This window comes from Sitophilus oryzae, unplaced genomic scaffold (assembly GCF_002938485.1).
Source record: "Sitophilus oryzae breed Bouriz unplaced genomic scaffold, Soryzae_2.0 scaffold_1396_pilon_pilon, whole genome shotgun sequence".
NCBI lineage: Eukaryota > Metazoa > Arthropoda > Insecta > Coleoptera > Curculionidae > Sitophilus > Sitophilus oryzae.
This window is the reverse complement of record NW_022146055.1, coordinates 10916935-10941172: the sequence shown is the minus strand read 5'-3', so window position 1 is coordinate 10941172 and position 24238 is coordinate 10916935. Positions and strand designations below refer to the sequence as shown.

At 31.3% G+C, this 24238-nt stretch overlaps 1 protein-coding gene and 1 non-coding gene across 2 annotated transcripts in view; both read left to right on the top strand.

Moving 5' to 3' along the window:
- Nucleotides 1–23884, top strand: part of LOC115876039 (probable serine/threonine-protein kinase ndrD) — a 171433-nt gene extending 147549 nt beyond the window's left edge. Inside the window, exons 3-6 of the mRNA XM_030891713.1 lie at nucleotides 14112–14295; nucleotides 17038–17235; nucleotides 19565–20141; nucleotides 22595–23884. Coding sequence (XP_030747573.1) covers nucleotides 14112–14295; nucleotides 17038–17235; nucleotides 19565–20141; nucleotides 22595–23447 — 1812 coding nt within the window. The 3' untranslated portion in view covers nucleotides 23448–23884. The remainder of the gene's footprint in view (nucleotides 1–14111; nucleotides 14296–17037; nucleotides 17236–19564; nucleotides 20142–22594) is intronic.
- Nucleotides 13951–14022, top strand: Trnat-ugu. The gene has a single exon. It is a non-coding gene; the product is annotated as a tRNA-Thr (tRNA).
- Nucleotides 23885–24238: the final 354 nt, after the last annotated feature.

Sequence of the window (24238 nt, the reverse complement as noted above, 5' to 3'; positions counted from 1 at the left end):
CTGACATATGGACTATTAGAAATTAATTTTTACATAGTTTTCTGCATTTTTGATATATCTTCAAAGGCTTTAGAAATAATAATAATTGATTTTATCCTAAGTTTTTGTCATAAGCATCTTGTAAATCTTTTTAAAATTTATTGAATGTTATACAGGGTCCGGCAAGCATGTTTGTAAACGACGTCCATAATCGCGATTCGGTTCTAGGCCTAACGACACAGCGTAAACAGCACACGATATCGCAAATTTGTCTGGTAAATAGCATCCGTGATTCCAAATTTTAACTGCCCTAACACCTCTTATAAACACCAGACGATATCGCGAAATTCATTAATGGATTACTCGTAATCAGCATTCAGGATCGCAAGTTTTGTTTGTCAAAACAAATAAAACGAGCTAAAAATAGATTAAATAGATAGATAGAAATAGATTCCCAGATGACCCTATTTTATGTTCATGTTCATCCAACTTACATACCATTATTGCAAATTACTTAAAACCAAACAGAGATATAATATAGTTTCCATAGAACTCAATATAAATTTTTAATACTTAACTTTTTATTTTAAATTTTCGAAGTAAAGTTGGTCATTCTCTAAGTGCGCTCTAAGCATTGGCTAAAATATCCTGGAACATTCTGTAACTTTATTCATTTCAGCCATTTTTTGGTTTCGATTAATAATCGGTTTTTTTAAGTTAATTTGTTTTGAATGAGCAATTATTGTTAATTTCTGTAATTTACCTCAATTTCTTCCTTTTTAACGAAACGTCTTCTAATAATTTCTTTAATCTATTAACATATACAGGGTGTCCCACTTAAGATGCATACAAGCCAATATCTTGGTTGTTTGTTGAGCGATCTTTTTCATTTTTGGCAGGAGGTTGTATGGCTATAAGACGTACATTTTGCCCAAGGTAAGAAATGCTATACCTCATACACGTACATTTTAATGGGGTTTGATATTTTTCGAGTCAAGAGTAAACTACCCTTAGGACAGTTTTTATTTCAAATCTGATAAATCATATTGAATCCTCCTTACCTAAGATACTTAAGTTCTAATTTTGATAAATATTAATACAGGGTGTGTCATTAAAATAAGACATTTTTATTTTTATTATTATTTTTTTAAGGGGCGTCGTAAGTGCCACTGGATAAACAACTGGTTTATTATCAATAACCAATTATAACCAATTATCAATTAATAATCGTTTGTTTTTAATGGTGGTTTGGTCGAAGATGTTGACTTTTAGTTCGTTATAGTTTTATAAATCTTTGTTTAGAGCATATTTTTCAAAGTTAATAATGATTATTTTAAAAATCTAACTATTTGGATTTTTTAAAATATTCCTCAATAAAACGAATAAAAATCAAGTTTCAGATTCCATTGAAAACTGGGTTTTTAAATTATTTTGTAACTCATTTTATCCATTTGTATTAGCAAACTTAAAAAACAATTTTTTAAAGTAAACAAAATAAATTGAAAATATTTTGATTTTTTGTATCGTATCTTAATTATTATGGAAGCTATCTGAAAACTTAAATCGATTATTAATTGACAATTGGTTATAATTGGTTATTGATAATAAATCTGTTGTCTATCCAGTGATTTTTAAGTACTTTTTATTTTTTTAGAATTTAGAATGAGTGGGAGGGGGGTTAATCACTTCGACCTTACAGATCCATTGTGTCCCCCTTTCTTGAATCATAACTCATCATACAGTCCCAGGGCTTTGACAAAAGCCAGTATCTAGGACGGTTTTATAGAGGGTAGTTCTCCATCTCCAATATCAGTCGTACCAAACTTCATGGCACGAATGGTTGTCGTCTCGGCGCACTCAGTGATGAGGTGTACTGGTGTTTCACCATCTTCCCCACAGAATCTGCATTCGCCGTTTCTTCTTAGTTTCAATCTACTGAGGTGTTCATTGAGGAGACAGTGTCCTGTTAAAACCCCGTGACAATCCGAAGATTGTTCTTACTCAGACCCAGGAAGATCTGTGATTTTCTTGATCATAAGCCCTCAGAAACTTCTTCGAGTGTCTTAGACCATTGCAAGATTTCCATTCCAGGTTGCGGATGGAATCTTCCAAGTTCTTGAGTTCCGCCTTGAGTTGGTTACCACTTGGAAAGCAGAACGGTTCTGGTCCAGTTAGTGGAGTGTTCACTCCTTTCCTAGCTAGATTATTTGCTTCTATCATTGCCTTCTATCCCTTGGTGAGCAGGCACCCAGTGTAGGAGGACTTTGTTTTCTTACGTCGTAAGTACTTAAAAATAATAATAAAAATAAAAATGTCCTATTTTAATGACGCACCCTGTATCAATATTTATCGAAATTAGAACTTAAGTATCTTAGGTAAGGAGAATTCAATATAATTTATCAGATTTGAAATAAATACTGTCCTAAGGGTAGTTTACCCTTGACTCGAAAAATATCAAACCCCATTAGAACGTACGTCTATGAGGTATCGCATTTCTTACCCTGGGCAAAATGTAGGTCTTATAGCCATACAGTCTCCTGCCAAAAATGAAAAAGATCGCTCAACGAACAATCAAGATATTGGCTTGTATCCATCTTAAGTGGGACACCCTGTATATAGTCGTGGTTTGGGGGCAAACTACTCTTTTCTTGATATCGCCACTGATAACAATCAGAAATCAACAGAAAAATTAACTTAGCATGGAGTACTTATCGAAGAAACATATTCAAATCCAGAATGCTAATTTTTCTAAAGAAGAAAACATTCGACCAATGTGTACTACCAGTCATGACCTACGCATACAAAATCTGGACACTTAAAACGGACATTAAAAGGAAACTGCAGGCCGCACAATGTTCAATGCAACAAAATATGCTGGGAATAATCAAGAAAGACCGCAAAATAATAGAGTGGATACGACAAAAGACCCAGGTAATAAATGTAATCCACAGAATCGAATACCTCAAATGGCAATGGGCAGGACACCTGGCAAGAAGGACGGACAAGAGATGGGCCACAAAAATTACGGCATAGTACCCACGAGGTATTAACAGACCTAGAAGAAGATCAAACTTGAGATGGGATCACGATCTTCGGAAATTAGCAGGGATAACTTGGGTCAGCATAGTCAACAATAGACAACAATGGATCCAGCTACAAAGAGTTATCTAAATATGCGAGGGAGGCTACACCATAATTCGAAATGGTTGAATAAGCTGAATGATGATGACATACTCGTACTTTACGTCTGCTAAACAAAATTCCTAAGTTTTTTTTTATTATGGAGTTACAGATGCCCGACGCATTATTGCTGGACCTTATAGAAAAAACACTGAAATTAATAAATTAAACACAACTACCAAAAAGGCAATATTTTGTCTGTGTTTTGATTTGTTATTGAATTTTATCAAAAATGAGATATCCGAAGAAACGTGTATAAGAAATACGCGGCTATGAATACATTTCAAGCATTTTTCAAACAAATACTGCTGATGGTTCGGCATTTTAAAACACTTTCAAGAGTTTTACATATTTGACATCAATTCGTACGAAATGTGGGACACTTGCAAGCACCTTCGCTTTTGACTTATTGTTTCGGATACTTAATACAATCGATAAGCTTTCTATTGATGAGATTATTCGTTTATGTTATACGCTAATAAATCGAGGTTTATAGAACAAAGTATTTTCTATATTTATATCGAAATAAGTTATTATTAATTGAGAAGAAAGTGAAAAATGTAATAAAAATATTACTGTAACCGCTCAGACTATTTGAATAGATTTTGGATTAAAAGATATAGGTAATATATCCGATTGGTGCATTGTCGTTGTGAAACATGGAAAATCACATGCAAATTTTGAACTCTTTAAGTATTGGCTCTACTATTAATTTTACATCTATGTAGAAACAGGTTTTTATGAAGGTCTATGCTGAATTCACATGCCAAATTAGGACAATTTTAGTCAAGCCGATTTTAAGTAGTTTAAGAAAAACTGCGTCTATTTTTTAAGTTGATGATTATGATTTTTTTCCATTGCAACTGTTAAAATTGCCTTATATCTATCAAAAATAGTAGATAAAATAGTACTTTAACCGCAAGGGTAGATTAAATGATACTTTAACAGCGAGGATAGGTTAAACACTTTATTTCTTCTCTCACGTTTTTTAATTGCTTCCATTTCTGAAAATTCTTGTATTTTTTTTCATAAGTTATTCGGGATTTAAATGGAAGTAGTTTGGATATGGCGTTTGTCGCCTCGGCCTGAATATCTGTTGGTAATTTACTTATTTCGTTTTGAGCCACTTCTGGCTCCAATTCAATCCGCAATCGACACTAAAGAGAATTAAAAAATATTGACTCAAAACTGACAACTAAAGAGACAGCTGTCAAATTACGTAGAAACCAACGCCAACCTAGCACAATATTTTTTCTACTCGTAATTAATTCTTTGAAATAATGATTTCTGAATATTTTTTAAAATGTAATTTGCTATGGAAAAAAATATTGTTTTATATACGACGATAAAATTGCATTATCGTCTCCCGAAGTTAATTCACACGCAACTTCATCGCTGGTGAATTAATCTTTTCGGTCGACGATAAAACACCATTTTATCGTCTTGTATAAAAAATAATTATTATTTTTGTCAAATTTAATTTTCTGCGCTATCTACACTACTACAGAGTGAATTAAAATGGCGTCGAATATTTCTGATAGATTTGTTCTAAAACAAATCTGTCAATTCTAAACTATGAAGTTAGACAATAATTAGATAGAAACAATGTTATCCTTGTCTATGGTCCTTGTCTAGGCCATAGATAAAAGAAAATAATCTTCTATTAAGATAGATATGAAACTTAATAGTAAAATTTTGGGTCAAAGCGCCCCTCCGTGTTCTTAGTAGAGACTACGTTTAACCCAGCGCCTTCGCCTTTTCTGCTGTAAATATTTTGTTAATGTTTATATTTGATTTCAAAGGATTTAGTTTTAAAGTTACACTGATATAGTAGTATATCAGAGTAACTTTAATAAAACATAAGAATATATATATTTTACAGTTTATTAAATAATAAATTTTGACTACAAGGTAGAAAGTAAATCACAATATTTGATAAAACTTATAAGTATACCATTTTTACAGTTAATAAATAATAAAACTATTTCTGACTATGATATTTAAAATTTAGATAGATAGAATATTTAGATAGATAGAATATTAAAAAACATACCGGGTATTTGCAGACGCAGGCCCAAATTCAATAAAAACCAAAATTTTTCCTGCGAAAATCGGGCTTTTTTCACAGAAAAGGTATTTTTGATTTATCAACAATCATTGTCAAGTTGACAATATACAGGGTGTTTTCTAATTAGTCTAAAAAATTGTGGTGTGATTCCTCATGTGTTCTTAAAACAATTTACCCAATTTTTATATAACCATTGGGTCTAATGTACTTTCTTTCTGATCTACAAGGTGTTAAAAATTAAAAAAAATCGATATTTTGCTTAACATAAATGGTACACTGCTGCTTTTTTAAGGAAAATATATTTTTTTCTTGACTGGCCATCCTTTTTTAACAAAATTGATCTTTTGAGTTTTTCTTGTTCATTAAACGGTTGCCGAGAAAAAAATAAATATACTTATTAAGAGCCCGCCGTTTCTAACGATCTTTTATTTTTTAGATTAATTAGAAAACACCCTGTATATGCATATCACAGGCAATCAAATAAACTAGTAACCTCTAAAAATTATTTTTCCTACCACTAGCGACATACCGTGTTTTTAGTGAGTACTAAATTATTTTATCAAAATTTCACCATATAAGTTTCCAGGCAATGGTCTAGGCGGCCATACTTGTCGTCCGGAAATGACAGGAATGACACTAACGACTGTTTCCAATTTTTCTATTTCACTGTCACCCCGCTGGGTTAAGATACGTTGACATTAGCCTGGTTTTGCATTTTTACCTGTTCAGTTTTAATTTAAAAATAGATGCAATTTTACTTAAAATCGGCTTGTCCTAAATTGTTTGCGTGTATATTCAAATTCAAATTTCTTTATTAGACCCCATTAAGTTTTACAGATTAAAAATTATTATTCTTAATAAATGTGTATCTAAAGGGATCGCACCGCGATGAAAAAACCAATACAAAGGCACAAAGTGCCAGAGTGGTGCGACCCCAAAATTATTATTTAGGGGATGAGAGCAAAATTAGGACATGAGAGCAAATGGACCTAATTGGAATTTCGTCATGTTTAGTGATGAAACAAGAATAGGCCTAGTGTCAGACTCACGACAAACTTTCGCCTGAAGAGCATCTGGAAGATGAGCACGCTTAAATGCAGCTCAACCCTGTGTCCCGTTTCAAGGGGGAAGCATTATGGTATGGGCAGGTATAATGCACGGAGCTCGAACTCCTCTTGTTTTTATTGATGGCACAATGACAGATGCCTCATATCTTAGAGACATTTTAGAGCCTATTGTGTGTCCATTTCGAGAGACAGCGGGGGATGAATTTGCTTACATGGACGATAATGCTCCTCCCCATCGCACTTTAGCGGTTCGCGAATTTTGTGAGGAAGAGGGTATAAGAAAACTGTGGTAGCCACCGATGTCTCCAGATATGAATGTGATCGAGCATGCTTGGGACATACTAAAACGTCATATTGCCAAAAGGAATGATCCCCCCCCCCCGTACCTTAAATGCATGAATTGAAAAATGCTGCTCGCGAAACATAGGAAGCCATTCCTCAACATCTTCTGGGCAACTTAATTGAGAGCATGCCACGTCGTCTCACAGCTTGCATTGAGGCTCAAGGAGGCAATACAGACTATTAGTTGTGAGAAATAATTAAAATTGTTTTCAATATTTTCTGTTTAAAATTAAATTTGTTTTTGTTGATTTTCACTCATTATGAAATAAAATTATAATAACAGCCTAGTTGCACTTAGATTTTTAATTTTATATTAGTTAGTCGTGCAGTAAGCCAATATGTCCAAAAATATAAAAAGAATCATATTAGGTCCAAAATAAAATAAAAATATCGTTATATGCAATAATTTTGGCCATGTGTGTATACAAGAAATTAGGCATGAGCTGGCCAACTAGGGTGAGGTAGTCACGCCCATGGTATTAAATCCTAACAGAAGAAAACAAAAAAATTATAAATTTAAGGCAGCGAATATGTCTTATATGTTTTCATTCAGATTTTTTCCAAACTAACACACTACAAATTTCTCTACTTGATATTAATGTATTACGAGTACGTTTGACCTTCTCCGAAACAAAATTTAATGACTAAAAGGGTATCAGTCGGACATTAAACACATGCAACGTACACTCGATTTCTTAATGCGTGTCAAGATGCATTTTATTCATGAATGCAAATATTTGTTCCTTTCAATTAGTATGAAACGTATATACACCATAAAACATGGTACCCGTATATGGCAAGAGTTTTTAATGGTACTGGGTGAGGTTTAAAATGTTTTAACTTCGATAATATTATTTAAGTGGCAATTAATTAGTTTATATGGTAACTTAAAAGATAAATTGTATTTTATAAATTTTTATTGCACATTAAGTAATCCTACTAACACCTTAAACAGTCAAGATTTTTAAAAGTACACTCAGATGCAAAAAAAACGCAACGGAAAATTCTTTCACCAAGTTAACAGTGTTTAAATCTTTTTTCTGCCACTGCAAGAAAACCTACAAAATAAAATTGTTATTTTTTGTAAACACTTCTGCGTTAATCCCAAATGGAAACTACTTGTCAGAAGTTAGGTTTACAGATATACAAATTTTCCTAACGAATAAAAAAATGCTTAAGCTTAAGGTTTTGGAAAGTTTATCTCTTTCCGTCGTCGGAAGCAAAAAAAATACAAAGAATAAAGAAAAAACTATTTAAAATATTTAAATTCAACTACCTATTCGAGAACACTTTAGTTTTTTTAAAACAGATCTATCTATCTATCTATTCAGCATCTTCAGTCCATCGTTGGACATAGGCCTCCCCCAATCTCTTCCACTTTTCCCTCTTTTTCGCCGTTGCTCATCCATCTAGTGACTGCATGTTTCCTCAGATCGTCCGCCCATCTCATCTGAGGTCTTCCTCTACTTCTTCTATTCTCCCAGGGCCTCCAGTTTACGATGCATTTGTTCCATCGATCATCCTTCTGTCTGAATTAAAACAGATACGTCTACAAAAACCGTTGACGTTTAAAAAACATGAGCGATGCATTTATTTTTATTAGATTGCGTATTAAAAAAGCTTCTTTTATTTTTCTTTTAGAGGCTATCGCTTCTTTCATTATAATTTTGGCGTTATTAAAATTTATTCTGTGCCCTCTGTCCCATGAATGCTGACCATACTTAGATTTGTGAAAATCTCTCTATCTTAAATAATCTTTATGTTCTTTAATTCGAACCTTTAAGTGTGCTTTAAGGGTCTAGAAATTTTCATAACGCCAAAATTATAATGAAAGAAGCGATAGCCTCTAAAAGAAAAATAAAAGAGGCTTTTTTTAATACAATCTAATAAGAATAAATGTATTACTCATGCATCTGTAGATGTCAGTAATGTATGGCAATCGCTTCTTTGATTTTAAAGAACATTACATAAATAAACATAACATAAAAAATTTAAAAAAATCATACAGAAAGTTTGGGGTTTTTTGGTTTTACCTTTTTAAGTAATTGTTATCAGGTAGTAATTGTTAATTTTGAAGTTTAACTTGATATAATGTCATTTTAACAGAACGTCAACGGTTTTTGTACACGTATCTGATTTAAAAAACTAAAGTGTTCTCGAATAGTTGAATTTAAATATTTTAAATAGTTTTTTTTCTTTATTTTTTGTATTTTTTTTGCTTCCGACGACGGAAAGAGATAAACTTTCCGAAACGTTAAGCATTTTTTTGTTCGTTAGGCAAATTTGTATATCTGTAAACCTAACTTTTGACAAGTAGTTTCCGTTTGGGATTAACGCAGAAGTGTTTACAAAAATAATTATTTTATTTTGTAGATCTTCTTGCAGTGGCGAAATACCCATATAGGATTTTTTGGAAATCTAACTTTAAAGAACACCGTTCCTCGTAAAAAATGGTGTTTTAGAAAATTACAGTGTTTCTGTGAAGTCAAGTTATTTCTTGTTTTTAAAGCTATAGGTATGTAATGGCGTACAAATGTGAAATTATTATGTCGATAGTGAATGTATCCAACTGGTACAGTTTATTGATTGACAATAACCTTTTAATCGAATACTAAAAACGATAGTCTGTTATTGCCTTGAAATTTTGTAGGTTCGGCTATAGATGTATATTAGTATATTTGACCTACAAGTCGTTAATAGTTCAGAAAACTTTAAACCGAGTTTTAAAATAGTTTTGATATTAACGTTGATGTATCTAATATTACAGGGTGGCCCATCGAAAACGTTCCGCAAGGCATAACGGTCAAGAATTTTTTTTTTTCAGAAAATTCAAAAACACGTCAAATCCCCTTTGTTTGTGAGGGGGACAACTTTTGCCCCAAAAATGATTGCAAAATCTTCAACCCTCTAACTTTTTTCAAATGGGAAGGGGGGTCAAGTGGTACCGCAATGAAAAGGGCTTTTTATTCTCTATACTTTCCCGCTTCGTTTTTGAAAATCGGTTGAGTCATTGAGAAAATATGAAGGATTGAAATTTGAAAATTTTATTTAAATATTTATCAGAGTAAATGATAAGGATAAATTCCTTCGACCAATTTGCTGTTTTTTCTTATTATTTCTAGATGTTTACGAATTTTTTCACTTGCCACAAGGTTGAACGATCAGGTGCGGCAGTTGCTAGATAGCTGTTCTCTGACTTGTGGGTTGAAGTTCTTCTCAATATCGTTAAACTTTTTATCAATTATGGTGCACTCACTTGCAGAAAAAGTGGAAATAATCGAACTTTATTTTAAAAATAATGAATGTAGTAATCGGGTTCCGCAGATATTCAATGAATGCCATCCTGAAAAACAGTGAGTAGCAAAATTTCGCGAAACTGGTTCCGTTATGAATAAAAAGAGGCAGAGGGAAAACCCTGTAGTAAATGAAGCTATGGAGGTATTCGTATTGGGTCAAGTTGCCATGGATAGTACGCTGAGTACAAGAAAATTAGCCAATGCAAAATTAGCCGGCGTGAATCGTACCAGTGTCCACAGGATATTAAAAAAACACAAGTTCCACCCGTACAAAATTCAGTTGGTACAAGAACTCAACGAAGACGATTTTGATCGTCGCTTGCAATTTTGTGAAACTGTGAGTGAACGAGTGGCGAATGATAATAATTTCCTATTTAATATGTGTTTTTCGGACGAGTGTACTTTCTTTTTGGACGGTGTAGTTAATCGGCATAACTGTCGGTACAGGGCTGAGGGTTTTTTCACGAGGTGCACACACAAAACCCTCAGAAATTGAACGTGTGGGCTGGTATTTTTGGAAATTCTATTTTGGGCCAGTTTAACGATATTGAGAAGAACTTCAACGCACAAGTCACAGAACAGCTATCTAGCAACTGCCGCACCTGATCGTTCAACCTTGTAGCAAGTGAAGAAATGCGTAAACATCTAGAAATAATAAAAAAAAACAGCAAATTGGTCGAAGGAATTAATCCTTATCATTTACTCTGATAAATGTTTAAATAAACTTTTCAAATTTCAATCCTTCATATTTTCTCAATGACTCAACCGATTTTCAAAAACGAAGCGGGAAAGTATAGAGAATAAAAAGCCCTTTTTATTGCGGTACCACTTGACCCCCCTTCCCATTTGAAAAAAGTTGGGGGATGACACCCCCCTTAGAGGGTTGAAGATTTTGCAATCATTTTTGGGGCAAAAGTTGTCCCCCTCACAAACAAAATTGACGTGTTTTTGGATTTTTTGAAAAAAAGAATATCCTGGCCGATATGCCTTGCGGAACGTTTTCGATGGGCCACCCTGTATGTCTAGACAAGTTACAAATAAAAATATTTCTTTATTATATATATTATAAATATTTAACTGAAAACTATAAAACATACATGTTATATTTATTATATGTAATTAATTAATATTCTTAACACATTGTTAATCAAGAACAATAATTGTAATAATTCTCTATATTATTTCATTTTACAAAGGAAATATAGATAGAGTTCAATTTGCCCGTTAATTCGGTGTAATTTTATATAATTTAAGTTTTCACAAATTAGTACATTACAGACAGTGAAGAAAATTACAATATTTGATATCAAGTTAATACTAAGGGGGGATACTAACTGGAAATATTAAGTTGATTTAACTGGAAATACTAAGTTGATTTTATATTTACTCACAGTCTGTCCAAAAATATTGCAAACAGATCTTAAAATTTTCATAAATTTTTTCATAAAAAATGTCTGCTTTGTATCAAATTCTAAATAATCTAGCCATCAATGAGTTATTGTTTTATAAAAATTTAATTATGAAAGTTTTCAAGTATTAGGATTCAGGACCCATTGCAATCAAAGCTGTAGTGGGTTTACTAAGAGAGTATTAATAAATGAATCAAAAATATATTTTTTTCAACCTTTTCTAAAAAAAATATTACGAGTACCTACAAAGAACTGTCCTGAAATCAAATCTATATTAGTAGGTGTTTACTTTAGATGGTCTATACTTACTTTGCTATAAATATCGTAATCTTAAATTATACAGCCAGTATGATTTAAGCAATTATGCAAAATTTTGCAATATTATACAGGGTGTTTCATTAAAAAAAGCATCCCTATCAACTCACACTTTTTTGAGCCACCCCAACCCAATAGAAGTTAAAATATTTTTCTGAAATACATCCTAGTAAAACTTTAGGTTTGCAATTTAACAAAAGTCTCAATTTTTTTTTAACTATATTATATTAACCGATTAAAAAACTAAATTAATAGTAGAACTTCACTAATGTATTATCTTCTTTATGGGACTATTTAGTTATTAAAATATACGGAAATATTTTATAAAGACCATAGGTGGGAAATATAGAAAATCATTTTTGTTTGTTTTTAGAAACTGAGAATGGTGGGAATGCTAATAAATGCCTAGAAAGCGTATTTATGGAGTTTGTTTGTTTCTGTAATGTAACGGATACATTGCTAATAGTACCTACTTTACTGCACGTCGCTTAAACTACGACTTAACACGCCACATACAAATTAAAAAATGATAGAAAATAAATATTTGTTCCTAACTACCTAACTGCATATTAATAATATAATTAAATAACAATAATTTTTCACGTAACTGCAGAACTTTATTTTTATTGCTTTTGAAATTAATTATATCTTAATTATTTTTCTAGGTTTTTGGCAAAACGCATAATTCTCGACAATCATTAAGCAGAGAATACAAAATAGATCAAAACATCGCCAAAATACAAGGCAAAATTAAGTCTAAAGAAATGCATAACATATAAAATATATGTAGTGGAGGAAGGGGTGATTTCGACAGAGGACATTCAATTTACTTTTGAATTAAAATAAGTGACAACAGTAAAATGTCACTGTCCTATATAACTCTTGTTGAATAAACTATATATCTGTAAACGGTATCTGGTTGTTAAATTTTTAATTGGTATTTTTATTTTGAAAAATTCAATTTTAGAAAAAAAATATAGCTAGTTATAGATATTGGAAAATATATCGAAAAAAGTAAAATACATATACAGGGTGGTCCGAACTGTATTCGGGAAACTTCGGTAGCATATTCTGCAGATAAAAATAAGTTAAAAAGTTCGTATAAATGTATGTTCTAAAATGCTTAGTTTCGGAGATACGAGGTGTAGAAATTTCATTTTTATTTCGATTTTTTCAAATAATTTCTGAAGTAACGTCAATATTTACATAGATGAAAATTGGTGTCTGGGAGTTTTTTGACATGAGAAATTTGATTTTGATGTCAATATGACTCCTACTGGTAGAGGGCGCCACCTACATATGTGTTTTAACTGTTAATAACTTTTTGTCCGTACCTGTATAAAACTACCGAGGGAAAAAATATAGATCTCTGTGATTTTTTACGTAAAAAATATATCTTTGTAAAAATCTCTACGAGCAACCGTTCTCAAGATATTTAGAATGAAATCGTAGTAGAATGAAAGAATGAAAATAGTCAATACATGCCATTAACGAAAAATAAACACGTTGAGTAGATAGTTATTTCACTGAAATAATAAATTTGGGAAATTATTATTTTTTTAAAAAAATCATATTTTTCTGCAAAAAAATGATGATAAAACAGCCTTTGTTGAACTTTTGGTACAAAAACATTTCAAATTTATGATCCCAGTCTAATAATTATTTAGTCAACATGTTTAATTTATATCAGTGATGACAGGTATTGATAACTTGGATTCCAAAGATCTCGAAAACTATTGCTCGTAGCGATTTTTACCAAGAGACCTTTTTTACGTAAGAAGCGTCGTAAATGTATATTTTTTACTCAGTAGTTTTATACAGGTACGGACGAAAAGTTATTACTCTTCAAACCAGTTAAAAAATATGTAGGTGGCGCCCTCAACTAGTAGGAGTCATATTGATATCAAAATCAAATTTCTCATGTCAAAAAACTCCCAGACACCAATTTTAATCTAAATATTGACGTTACTGCAGAAATTATTTGGAAAAAATCGAAATAAAAATGAAACTTCTACACTCTGTATCTCCGAAACTAAGCATTTTTGAACCTACATCTATACGAACATTTTTACATATTTTTATCTGCACAGTATGCTGCCAAAGTTTCCGGAATACAGTTCGAACCACCCTGTATACTTTAATTTGCCGCCTTAAGCTTGTTATGTTCGAATTAATATAAGATACCGCGTTTTATTTGAAACATAAGTATGAAAGGTATGCAACTCTAAATTCAACAAATATCAAGATCTCCTGCTATTATGTAATATACCTATAGTAGAAATCCGATTTTACAAGCCTCTTTAGCTCAGTGGCAGAGCACTGGTCTTGTAAACCAGGGGTCGTGAGTTCAATCCTCACAGGAGGCAAAGCAGTGGTGTGCACTTTTTTTATATTTTAATTTAAAAAAATATAATAATAGTAAATAATTTTATCAAACGATTATTTTTTCTTTCAGATATTATGCGTTTATCCGAAGCTGATATATCCTTGGCCTGTAACCGGAATTGCTCTATGGTTGGGTTTGGTACAAGATTTACTGATTCCAATTGGTCTGGGAATTGTGGACTCCAGATTTTGTGGCTGGGTGTCAAATGTATACAGATGCAATGCTAAACATACTAATGAAAAATTACCACAAGGTACGATTTATATAATTTTGGTTGAATAAATGCTAATAGAAGTTACTTATTTTTTTCTAAAAGTTTGTGTTTTTTTATTTTTCTTATAAAATGAGTTTAATGTTAACATTACTACTTTTTCAGTGAATCTTTAAATCTGTTGTTTTTTGTTAAGTTCGTTATTTAAACATATGTATGTAATACACTCATATTAACACTAATCATATTTTTACGTTTTTATTCATCATTTTCAATGCCCCCCCGGTTGCATCTTTGTAAAGGACTGTGAATTTTTTACTGAGTTATCGAAAAATGGGACAACTGTTATTACAGAAAATTAAAGAACTACTTTTAAAAATGGGAAGTGGAATTAAGTAACAATGATATCGAAAAGTACAAATGGGAAATAATTTTAGGCCCCTATACTATTTTAAATATATACAGAAGATGATTTAAAGTATGTTTTCTTTAAAATATATACGGGTGGCCCATTAGTTTGAGGAAGTCTAATATCGTCGTTGTTGCCGAAGATATGAGAAAGAGTTTTATACAAATTTTGCATGGTTTATAAAGGTGTATCTTCTAAGAATATTTTGTTGTATACGGGGTGTTTCAAAACAGGGAATGATAAAAGTTATAAGTTTTTTTGCACCCTCAATTTTTCTGTACAGAATTGTATTTAGCATAAAATTGGACATTTAGTACACTATTTTTATTTGAAGCACGATGCAGTGTTGCCATATTACTTCTTATTTACTGAAATTTTGGTTAAAACTATATATTTTCCTAAAAAAAAGAAAATTTATATTATCTCATTTTAAAAAAGTTATGTAATCTCAGAATCTGAGATTTGGAGTTAAAAATCAACTCCAAATATAGAAAAATTCTATATTTGGAGTTGATTTTTGATAAATAGATATAATTCACACACAGCTGACAAGCCTGCGAAAGTTATTATGTAAAGTAGTCTTATAACGTGTGGTTCATCGCAACAGGGGACAGGAAATTCCATGTAATTTTTAAAAAGGTCAAATATTATCAGAGGATTTTATGCAAAAGTTGAATTAGATATTTTTGAAGATTTAGGATTTTTAACATTATTTTTTGATGATTTTCATTGACATTTGACATTCCAAATTTACATGGAATTTCTTACGTTTTTTGATGTACCACACGGTATATCCTATAAGTTATGTACAGGGTGGTCGAAATTGGTCTGTTTAAATAGAGAAAACCTATTTCCTGACTAGAGAGAGCAAAACCGACATAGATGTCATGGGCTTGATTTCTGAGACACGTTTGATGGTATAAACGGCCTGTTAATATTTTCACTGCCAACTGAGATACGGTTTTTTTTTAATTTTTTACCATTTGGAAAATTGCCCATAACTTTTTTATTTCGCGGAATAATAAAATTCTGTAAAGACGTTCTTAAGGCACTTTTTTGAGCACAATCCAGTGGCGTAGTGAGTTTTTTTCTATGCTTGCTCTTTTTATCAGAAATAATAAAAAATATAATTTTTTAAATGGAAATCATAGTTGGCTATGAACTTAAAAAATGCTGGCGTTTAACCATTTCGAACGATATAAGTTATGGGTATCTATTTCTAAGAATGAGAGAAATACTAGGTTTTTCATCTTTGTATCGAAGTGTGCCTTGATTTTGTGTTGACCTAGTTGTCTAATTATTTTTTATCGCAAATTAATATTCTATATTATTATTTATCTGCATAATTAAAGACTTTTGAAAAGGCAAATTAACATTCTATTTTAGTTTAAGTAATTATAATAATTGAAATCGATACAATAAACAAAGAACAAAGCTAAAAAACGCATTTTTTGAGTGACGAATATAGTTTTCTAAAAAAATCGTCTAAACTGAGCACCTCCTTGTTGAATATACAATAAACATCTTTTGCGCACAGAGTTATAGTTATTAGGCGAACTGGTGTAATAACTTAATAAGTCCAAAAGCTTGCCTAGTAGCCTTCTGCAATTCCCCTTCTCTCGTCCCAATGGTTCCTCCCTTATATATAAGATCTTTTAATTTCCCCCATAAAAAAGTCGAACGAAGTCAGAAGTCAAAATCACAGGACCTAGCAGGCCGTTGTTCCAATCCGATTCTCTCTGAATTCTCCATTTAATGGCGGTTTAGTTGTAATTGGTAAAACTAATATAAAATGTTGATTTACCTTTTCAAAAGTCTTTAAGTTTGCAGATAAATAATAATATAGAATATTAAATTTCAATAAAAAATAATTAGGCAACTAGGTCATCACAAAATCAAGGCCCGCTTCGATACAAAGATCAAAAAACTAATATTTCTCTCGCTCTTAGAAATAAATACCCATAACTTTATGTCGTTGGAAAGGATTAAACGTCAGCATTTTTTTAAGTTCATAGCCAACTATGATTTCCATTTAAATAATTATACTTTTTATTATTTCTGACAGAAAGGGCCAGTATAGAAAAAAAATGACTACTCCACTGGATTGGGCTTAAAAAAGTGCCTTAAGAACGTTTTTACACGATTTTATTATTCCGCGAAATAAAAAAGTTATGGGCAATTTTCAAAAAGACTCCGTATCTCAGTTGGCAACAGGCGGTTTATGCCATTAAACGTGTCTCAGAAATCGAGCCCATGACATCTACGTCGGTTTTGCTCTATCTAGTCAGGAAATAGATTTTCTCTGTTAAAACAGACCAATTTCGACCACCCTGTACAGACACAAATAATAATTATGCCTTATTTTTATTTTTAAGTTGGTTTGGATGGAAAATTTCGCCCGTTTGGTTTATCTAGTCAACCGCAAAGTTTAGACATCAACCACCATGAACGATCCAAAACACTACAACAAGTAGAACATCGTTTCCCCATTACCAATGGTTCGCTATACACCAGCATTGATGGTCGATTACCCGTCATCCATAATTATCGAAGACATAAGGAATTTAGAACAGGTATATATCTCTAAAATAAACCTGGTTTTACTATAAATATGTTTTTACGGAAAAATACTAGATACTAAGATATTTTTCTGAAAATTTGGAATATTGTCATTAAATCAAAGCAACTAATCAAAGCAACTTTGAAATCAAAATATTTATTTTATAGGTATAATGTAAAATGAATCATTATTATATAATAACAAAATTTATGTTCAAAGTCAAAATTTAATTGAAAATATCCAAACAATACACATTAAGACACATTTGAACATCTACAAATTGTTGCTGCTATATCAACCAAAACAAACTAAAAATTCAGCTTAAAACTTAACGTAAAAATAAATGCTGTGAAAATAAGTAAACCTTTGATTAGCAAAACAACATTACTTTAGATTAATGTACTAATTCTACAGGGTGTTCCAAAAAACATGTGCCCTCCCCCGTAGGAAAATTTCATCCAGTAAAAATAAGATTTATTTTTTTTATTGACATAGATCCTATTCTGCTTTGTTTCGTAGCTAGAGGTTAGTCTTAATTTTGTTTCGTTTTATTATAATTTTCTTCCAAGTGCTTGTAGCGATTTCAATGACATTTTCTGGGTGAAAGCTACTATAAGTTCGACATGTAATACTGCTAAAAAAGTGTCGACAGATTCACCAGGGACGTGCATATGGGATATCACCGGAAGGTTTTTCTAAAAAAAACATGTACGCCACTGATGTTTTTTTCTCTTGTTAGTAAAATTGTTTTTTTTAGAAAAATATTCTAGTGATATATATATATATATATATATATATATATATATATATATATATATATATATATATCTACGTCTCTGGTGAATATGTCGACACTTTTTTAGCATTAACACTTGTAGCCTCTTGTAGTAACGTTCACCCTCAAAAGTTTATTTGAATCACAGCACTTGGAAGAAAATTATAATAAATAAAAAAAAAGAAAATTTGAATCCCCTGTTACTACGAAAAAAGCAGGATCTAGCCTATGTTGATATGAAAAATAAATATTATTTTTATGTGAGGTACCTCTCCACGAGAGATGACACATGTTTTTTGAAATACTCTGTATTTATTATTTAAAGATGCTAGTTCTATATTTGAAGACTTGAAGTAAATAATGTTCTTAGTGCTTAAAAATCGCTTTGTCATGTTTTATTTGTAAAAGGTCTTAAGTTCCATAACCAACAACATACCGGGTGCGTCTCAAAAGTGGCTCACCCCTATAACTTATTTATTTTTTCAGTTAAAAATACGACGTGTTTGTATGTTAGTATATGACATAAATTAGGATAGTTTGACGTATTCAATTGTTTTTGGTCACTTCTCTTTTCACCGGAAATGACTACAACTTTTGAATTTTAAATGGCACCCTCGGTATTTTTTTACTTTATTTGATAAAAAATAAAACTCTGAATAGAATGACATAATATATGTCAACTTTTGACATTTTCGCATATGGTTTATTTGAAATTATAACTTGCGGTTTGTAACGAAAATTTGACTCGAAATACCAAGTATCTGGTATCAAATTTCAAATTATTCGTAAAAAAATGCTTTTTCCAAATATGCTAATGAGCCACCCTCGTTCCATTTGAAAAAACTGAGATATGATTAAAACTACCATTTGAGCATTTTCTAACTAGCCAGGACAAGACACTACAAATATTAGACGATCAAATCTATTTTTCCAAGGCTCCTAGATTAAGAATTAGTATTTTTAACTTAGCCATGGCACTCTAGATTACATTTCAAATATGATTTTTTATTAAGCGAGAATGTCAAAAGTTGACATATGATATGTCATTTTATTCAGAATGTCATTTTCTATCGAATAAAATAAAAAAATGTTGAGAGTGTCATTTGAAAATCAAAAGGTGTAGTAATTTCCGATGAAACACGAAGTGACCAAAAACAAATGAATACGTCAATCAATATTAATTTATGTCATATACTAACATACCAAATCTCGTTTTTTTATCTAAAAAAATAAAAGTTATAAGAGTGAGCCACTTTTGATATACGCATCCGGTATATATATATATATATATATATATATATATATATATATATATATATATATATATATATATATATATATATATATATATATATATATATATATATATATATATATAATGCGTTAAGTGCCACGGCTATTATTAAGTTATATTGAAAAAATTCTCAACAGAGACACCGCCATTTTTTCTACATTGGTTATATAACAAACCATGTATATATATATATATATATATATTCGTATGAAATGCTAAAAAATATAAATAATGACAGGACAATTACTCTTAAATATTAAATTATTTTTTTAGGAACTTTGAAACAACAACACGAGCTACAATCGTCCAATATGGCACTGCATTCATCTCACCTGAACAGAAGAGATTTAGAAACATCATCTGACAACTTCACCAACTGTACCAGTTGCGAAGCTGACCAATGTCCGAGCCATTCTGATTTGCATCACTTGAGTCCTCAGTACGTTCACCGAAAACTGAGTTTCCTTGAAGCTTCCCAAAACAACGTCTTTTCGCTGAACAGAGAAATAAAGAACGAAGAACATAAAAATCAAAGACTCGTGCCCAATCATAAGAATTGCTTGTTTGTTGGAAGTCGAAGTTTCCAAAATCCTCAAAACTTATTCCAGCAAACTAACGTTTTAGTTGACACGAACAGACAAAAGCAATTAGTTAACTTTAATAACAGGAGACTAAGCCAGAGTCAAGAGAGCATTAATCATCTTTATTTTGATGGAAGAATAAATCGTGGGGATAATATTGCAGAGAATCTCTTTCATCATAGATCTGATATGAATATTACACGACCGACTTTTAACTTAGATTCACAGTTAAATAGTCAAATGATTAAAAATTCCAAGAACATGTTAAGGTAATATTTTTTGCTTTTATTTCTACATTTTTATGGTGTATTTACTACTAATTACAACTAGTTACTTAATTAATTTAACTAATTACGAACTGATGGTAACTATTTTATTAAATAACTAGCGTGTACCAGCGACTTCGTTCGCGTCGAATTAATGATTTGTAATGGTGATGATAAAGCAAAGCAAGAATTTCCATTAACATACAAACTGGATAAAATTTTCTCACATTTATGTCAGCATGAGAAAAAACAATATGGTGATATAATTATATAACTTGGTAATATTCGAGGAGTAGTTTCATCTCGTTGGAATTTGACTGTCGAAAAATCCGTTTGCCAAAAATTTTTGCTTTTCACGTCAAGCAGTTTAAGCAGAATCGTGGTTAAGAAATTACCCAACTTTTTGGAACACCCTGTATGATTTTTTGAAAAATTTCAAAATATATAAAAAAAACCAAATAAATTATGCTTGTCCAAGCGTTTTCCCGAAAGACTAACCGTTTTTTAAATAACAAATATTGTAATATTTGAGGGGCGTTTTCACCCTCTTGGAATTTGAGATTCGAGAACCCCCTCCTTATCGAATCTCTACCCCCCACAGTCAATCCGTTTACCAAAAATCAGCTTTAAATGTCAAGCAGTTTAAGTAGAATCATGATTACTCAATGATCATATTTTATGAAACACCCTGTATAGATTTATAAAAAATCTTAAAATATGTAAAACAACAAAATAAAATATACATGTTTAAGAGTATTTCCGAAAAACTCACCGGTTTTTAAATAAAAAATATTTTAATATTTGAGGGATAGTGTCATCCCCTTAGAATTCGAGTTTCGAAAAATCCCTTCTTATCGAACCTCTACACCCTAAAGTCAATCTGTTTTCCAAAAATCAGCTTTTTACGTCAAGCGCTTTAAGCAGGATCGTGATTAATCAATGACCAGATTTTTCAAAACACCCTGTATACATTTTTAAAAAATCTTAAAATATGTAAGAAACAAAATAAAATATACGTGTTTAAACGTTTTTTCGGAAACTTGACCGTTTTTTAAATAAAAAATATTGTAATATTTGAGGGGTGGTTTCACCCTCTTGGAACTGGAATTTCGAAAAATCCCTTCTTATCGAACCTCTACACCCTAGAATCAACCTCTATGCCAAAATTGAGCTTCTTACGTTGAGTGGTTTGAGCAGGATCGTGATTAATCAGATATTAGTATAGATAATATAACTTCAATTTGTTATTACAGCTTCTATAGTTATTATTTTCTTAAATTATATATGGTATGATGGAAAAGAATCGGCGTCTAGTTGGTTTAGAAATGACTGTCAATGATATTTCACATATTATAATAATTGTACATATAAAATATAAAATGGCAGCAATGTTCATTTTATAGCCATCGCTGAGGCGGTTTTTTTTTCGATCATATTGTACAAAATAAAAATGAAACTTCTACCTTCTACACCCTATATCTGCGAAACGAAGCATTTTAGGATATACAGGGTGGCGCCTCTCATACGCCACGGAAGCTCCAAGGAGAACGGTAGTTTATATCGAAATGAAATTTTGGCAGCATATGTAGGTTAACTGAAAACATTTTATAAAAATGTATAGAATTATACAGGGTGTCCCCAAAAAAAGTTACACATCAAAGTTGTATTTTTCTAATGGAACACCCTATATATTAATTAATATTAGGATTCTAGGAAAAAAATAAAGGTGAGTTTTATCCTTGTATATGAATTGTTTTATTAAAGAAGCATATACCTAAAATGTAAGGATTTTGACATATTTCACATTTTGTGAAAATGAAGAGTAAATTTTAAATTTCGATAACAGCTACAAAAAATTTTAGTTGACCTTGTATAGCCTGATATTTAATTACAGTAACCATTTATGTTAAAGCAAATTGAAATTTGACCCAAAAATTTATACAGGGTGAGACAAAATTAATATGGAACATTAGTCACTTTTAAAAGCAAGTTACTCCTTTATTTTAAATGTAACTTTTTTTATCAAGTTTTAATTTGATTTAAAGTACAATATTTAATTTAACTACATATTACGCTATACCGGGTAAATGCCAATTTAGGTAGCTTTGATTGTAATTTAAAAATTGTTCTTTATTTCTAGAAAATGTTAAATATGTCAAAAACCTTACGTTTTAGTCATATACTTCTCTTAGACAACTCACCTTTGTTTTCCTCCCAGAATCAGAAAATCAATTAATATATAGGGTGTTCCATTACAAAAAACACAACTTTGATATGTACCTTTTTTTGGGGACACCCTGTAGAACTCTATATTTTTAAAAAGTGCTCTGAATTAACCTACATATGCTCACAACATTTCATGGGATTTCATTGGAGCGTCCGCGGCGCCACCCTGTTACAACAATATAGTTCACAATATAGTGTAACACCCGATACATTATTTTTAATAATTTCAGGTTAAACAAAATGCGACTGAGCCGAAGCGAAGAATCACTGAACGGTATCCAATGTGAAACTCCCATAGTGATAACAGCCAATCCGCAAAAACTTTTGACAGCCCCACAAATTCATCACACTCAAGCACACAACTACCACCACAACATCTATTCTTCCGACGATGAAGAATACTGCTTCACTGACAGCAACGATAATAACGTTGGCAAGGATTACGATTCCTTAAGCTCAAGTAATTCCATCACCACGGAAGCGAACTGTGATTTCGAGTTCTACCAAACCAATCGCTCCAATAACAACACCACTAACGAGATTGTCGAAGTTTCGAACGACTTGTATGATAATAAAGTTAATATAATTGGATTCAAACCGATTGAATCCATGCCAGTACAAATTAATGTTAACGGTAACGGTAAAGAGAAACATAAAAATGTATCCAACGCTAGGATCACCAGATCTAATTCTAAAAGATCTCTAGAAAGTTTTCACGCTTTCATAGAAGAAACTTCAAATTTGAATAATTTGAATGTAGTGAAGAAAGAGGACAACGTAACCAAGATTGCCATATTGCATAGAAGCAACTCATATACAACTCTAGAAAATAAGAAACGAGGTAAAAGAGCAAAGAAGATTGACAGGTCCAATTCAAAATCTTCAGAGTCGATTTCCAAGTTCGAACTGGATGATAATGACTACGTCATGAAAAATAAGAAAATCAAATCAGTCGAGTACTTGCCCAATAGCACAGAAAGTGCGGTGTATATAGACGACTTAAAGAACAATAATAATGGATTTAAGTATATAACCAGCAGTGTGCCCGATTTTAAGAAAGTATTTATTTCGGAATATATTTAAGACTCTATCTTATATTTTTCTGTATATTTATCGTTTATTGTGACTAGATACATATATATATATATATAAGAATTATAATTTCTAGCATGTGTGTGTTCAACTTAACTGTTTTTCGTCTTTCTATGGTTTTACATAGAAAAAAACTTATTAGTCTTATTGATATTTTTTTCAAAAGAATCTCGCCTGTTATATACAAATATTAAATTTTTAAATTCATACAAAGAAATTTCAGCTAGAATTTTCAAAATAGTTAAGGTAGTTATGCCTTAAAATTTAATATAAAATCAGTACTTATTTATTTTTTGTAACTAGAAAATATAATATTAAAATAAATTAGTTACCAAAATAAGTCATAATTGTAAAGAATAAAGAGTGTGACTATACATCTATCTATAAAATATATCTTCTTTATGTAAATATTATGTTAGACACCCTTTTGTAATAAAAGTATTATAGCAAATAAATATGTATGAATACGTCTCAGAATTTATATCTCAATTTCTAACAGTCCCCTAGAGATTTCCTAGCAAATAATCTAGCTAGGAAAGGAGCGAACACTCCACTAACTGGACCAGAACCGTTCTGCTTTCCAAGTGGTAACCAACTCAAGGCGGAACTCAAGAACTTGGAAGATTCCATCCGCAACCTGGAATGGAAATCTTGCAATGGTCTAGGACACTCGAAGAAGTTTCTGAGGGCTTATGATCAAGAAAAAATCACAGATATTCCTGCCAAGTCTGAGTAAGAACAATCTTCGATTGTCACGGGGGTTTTTAACAGGACACTGTCTC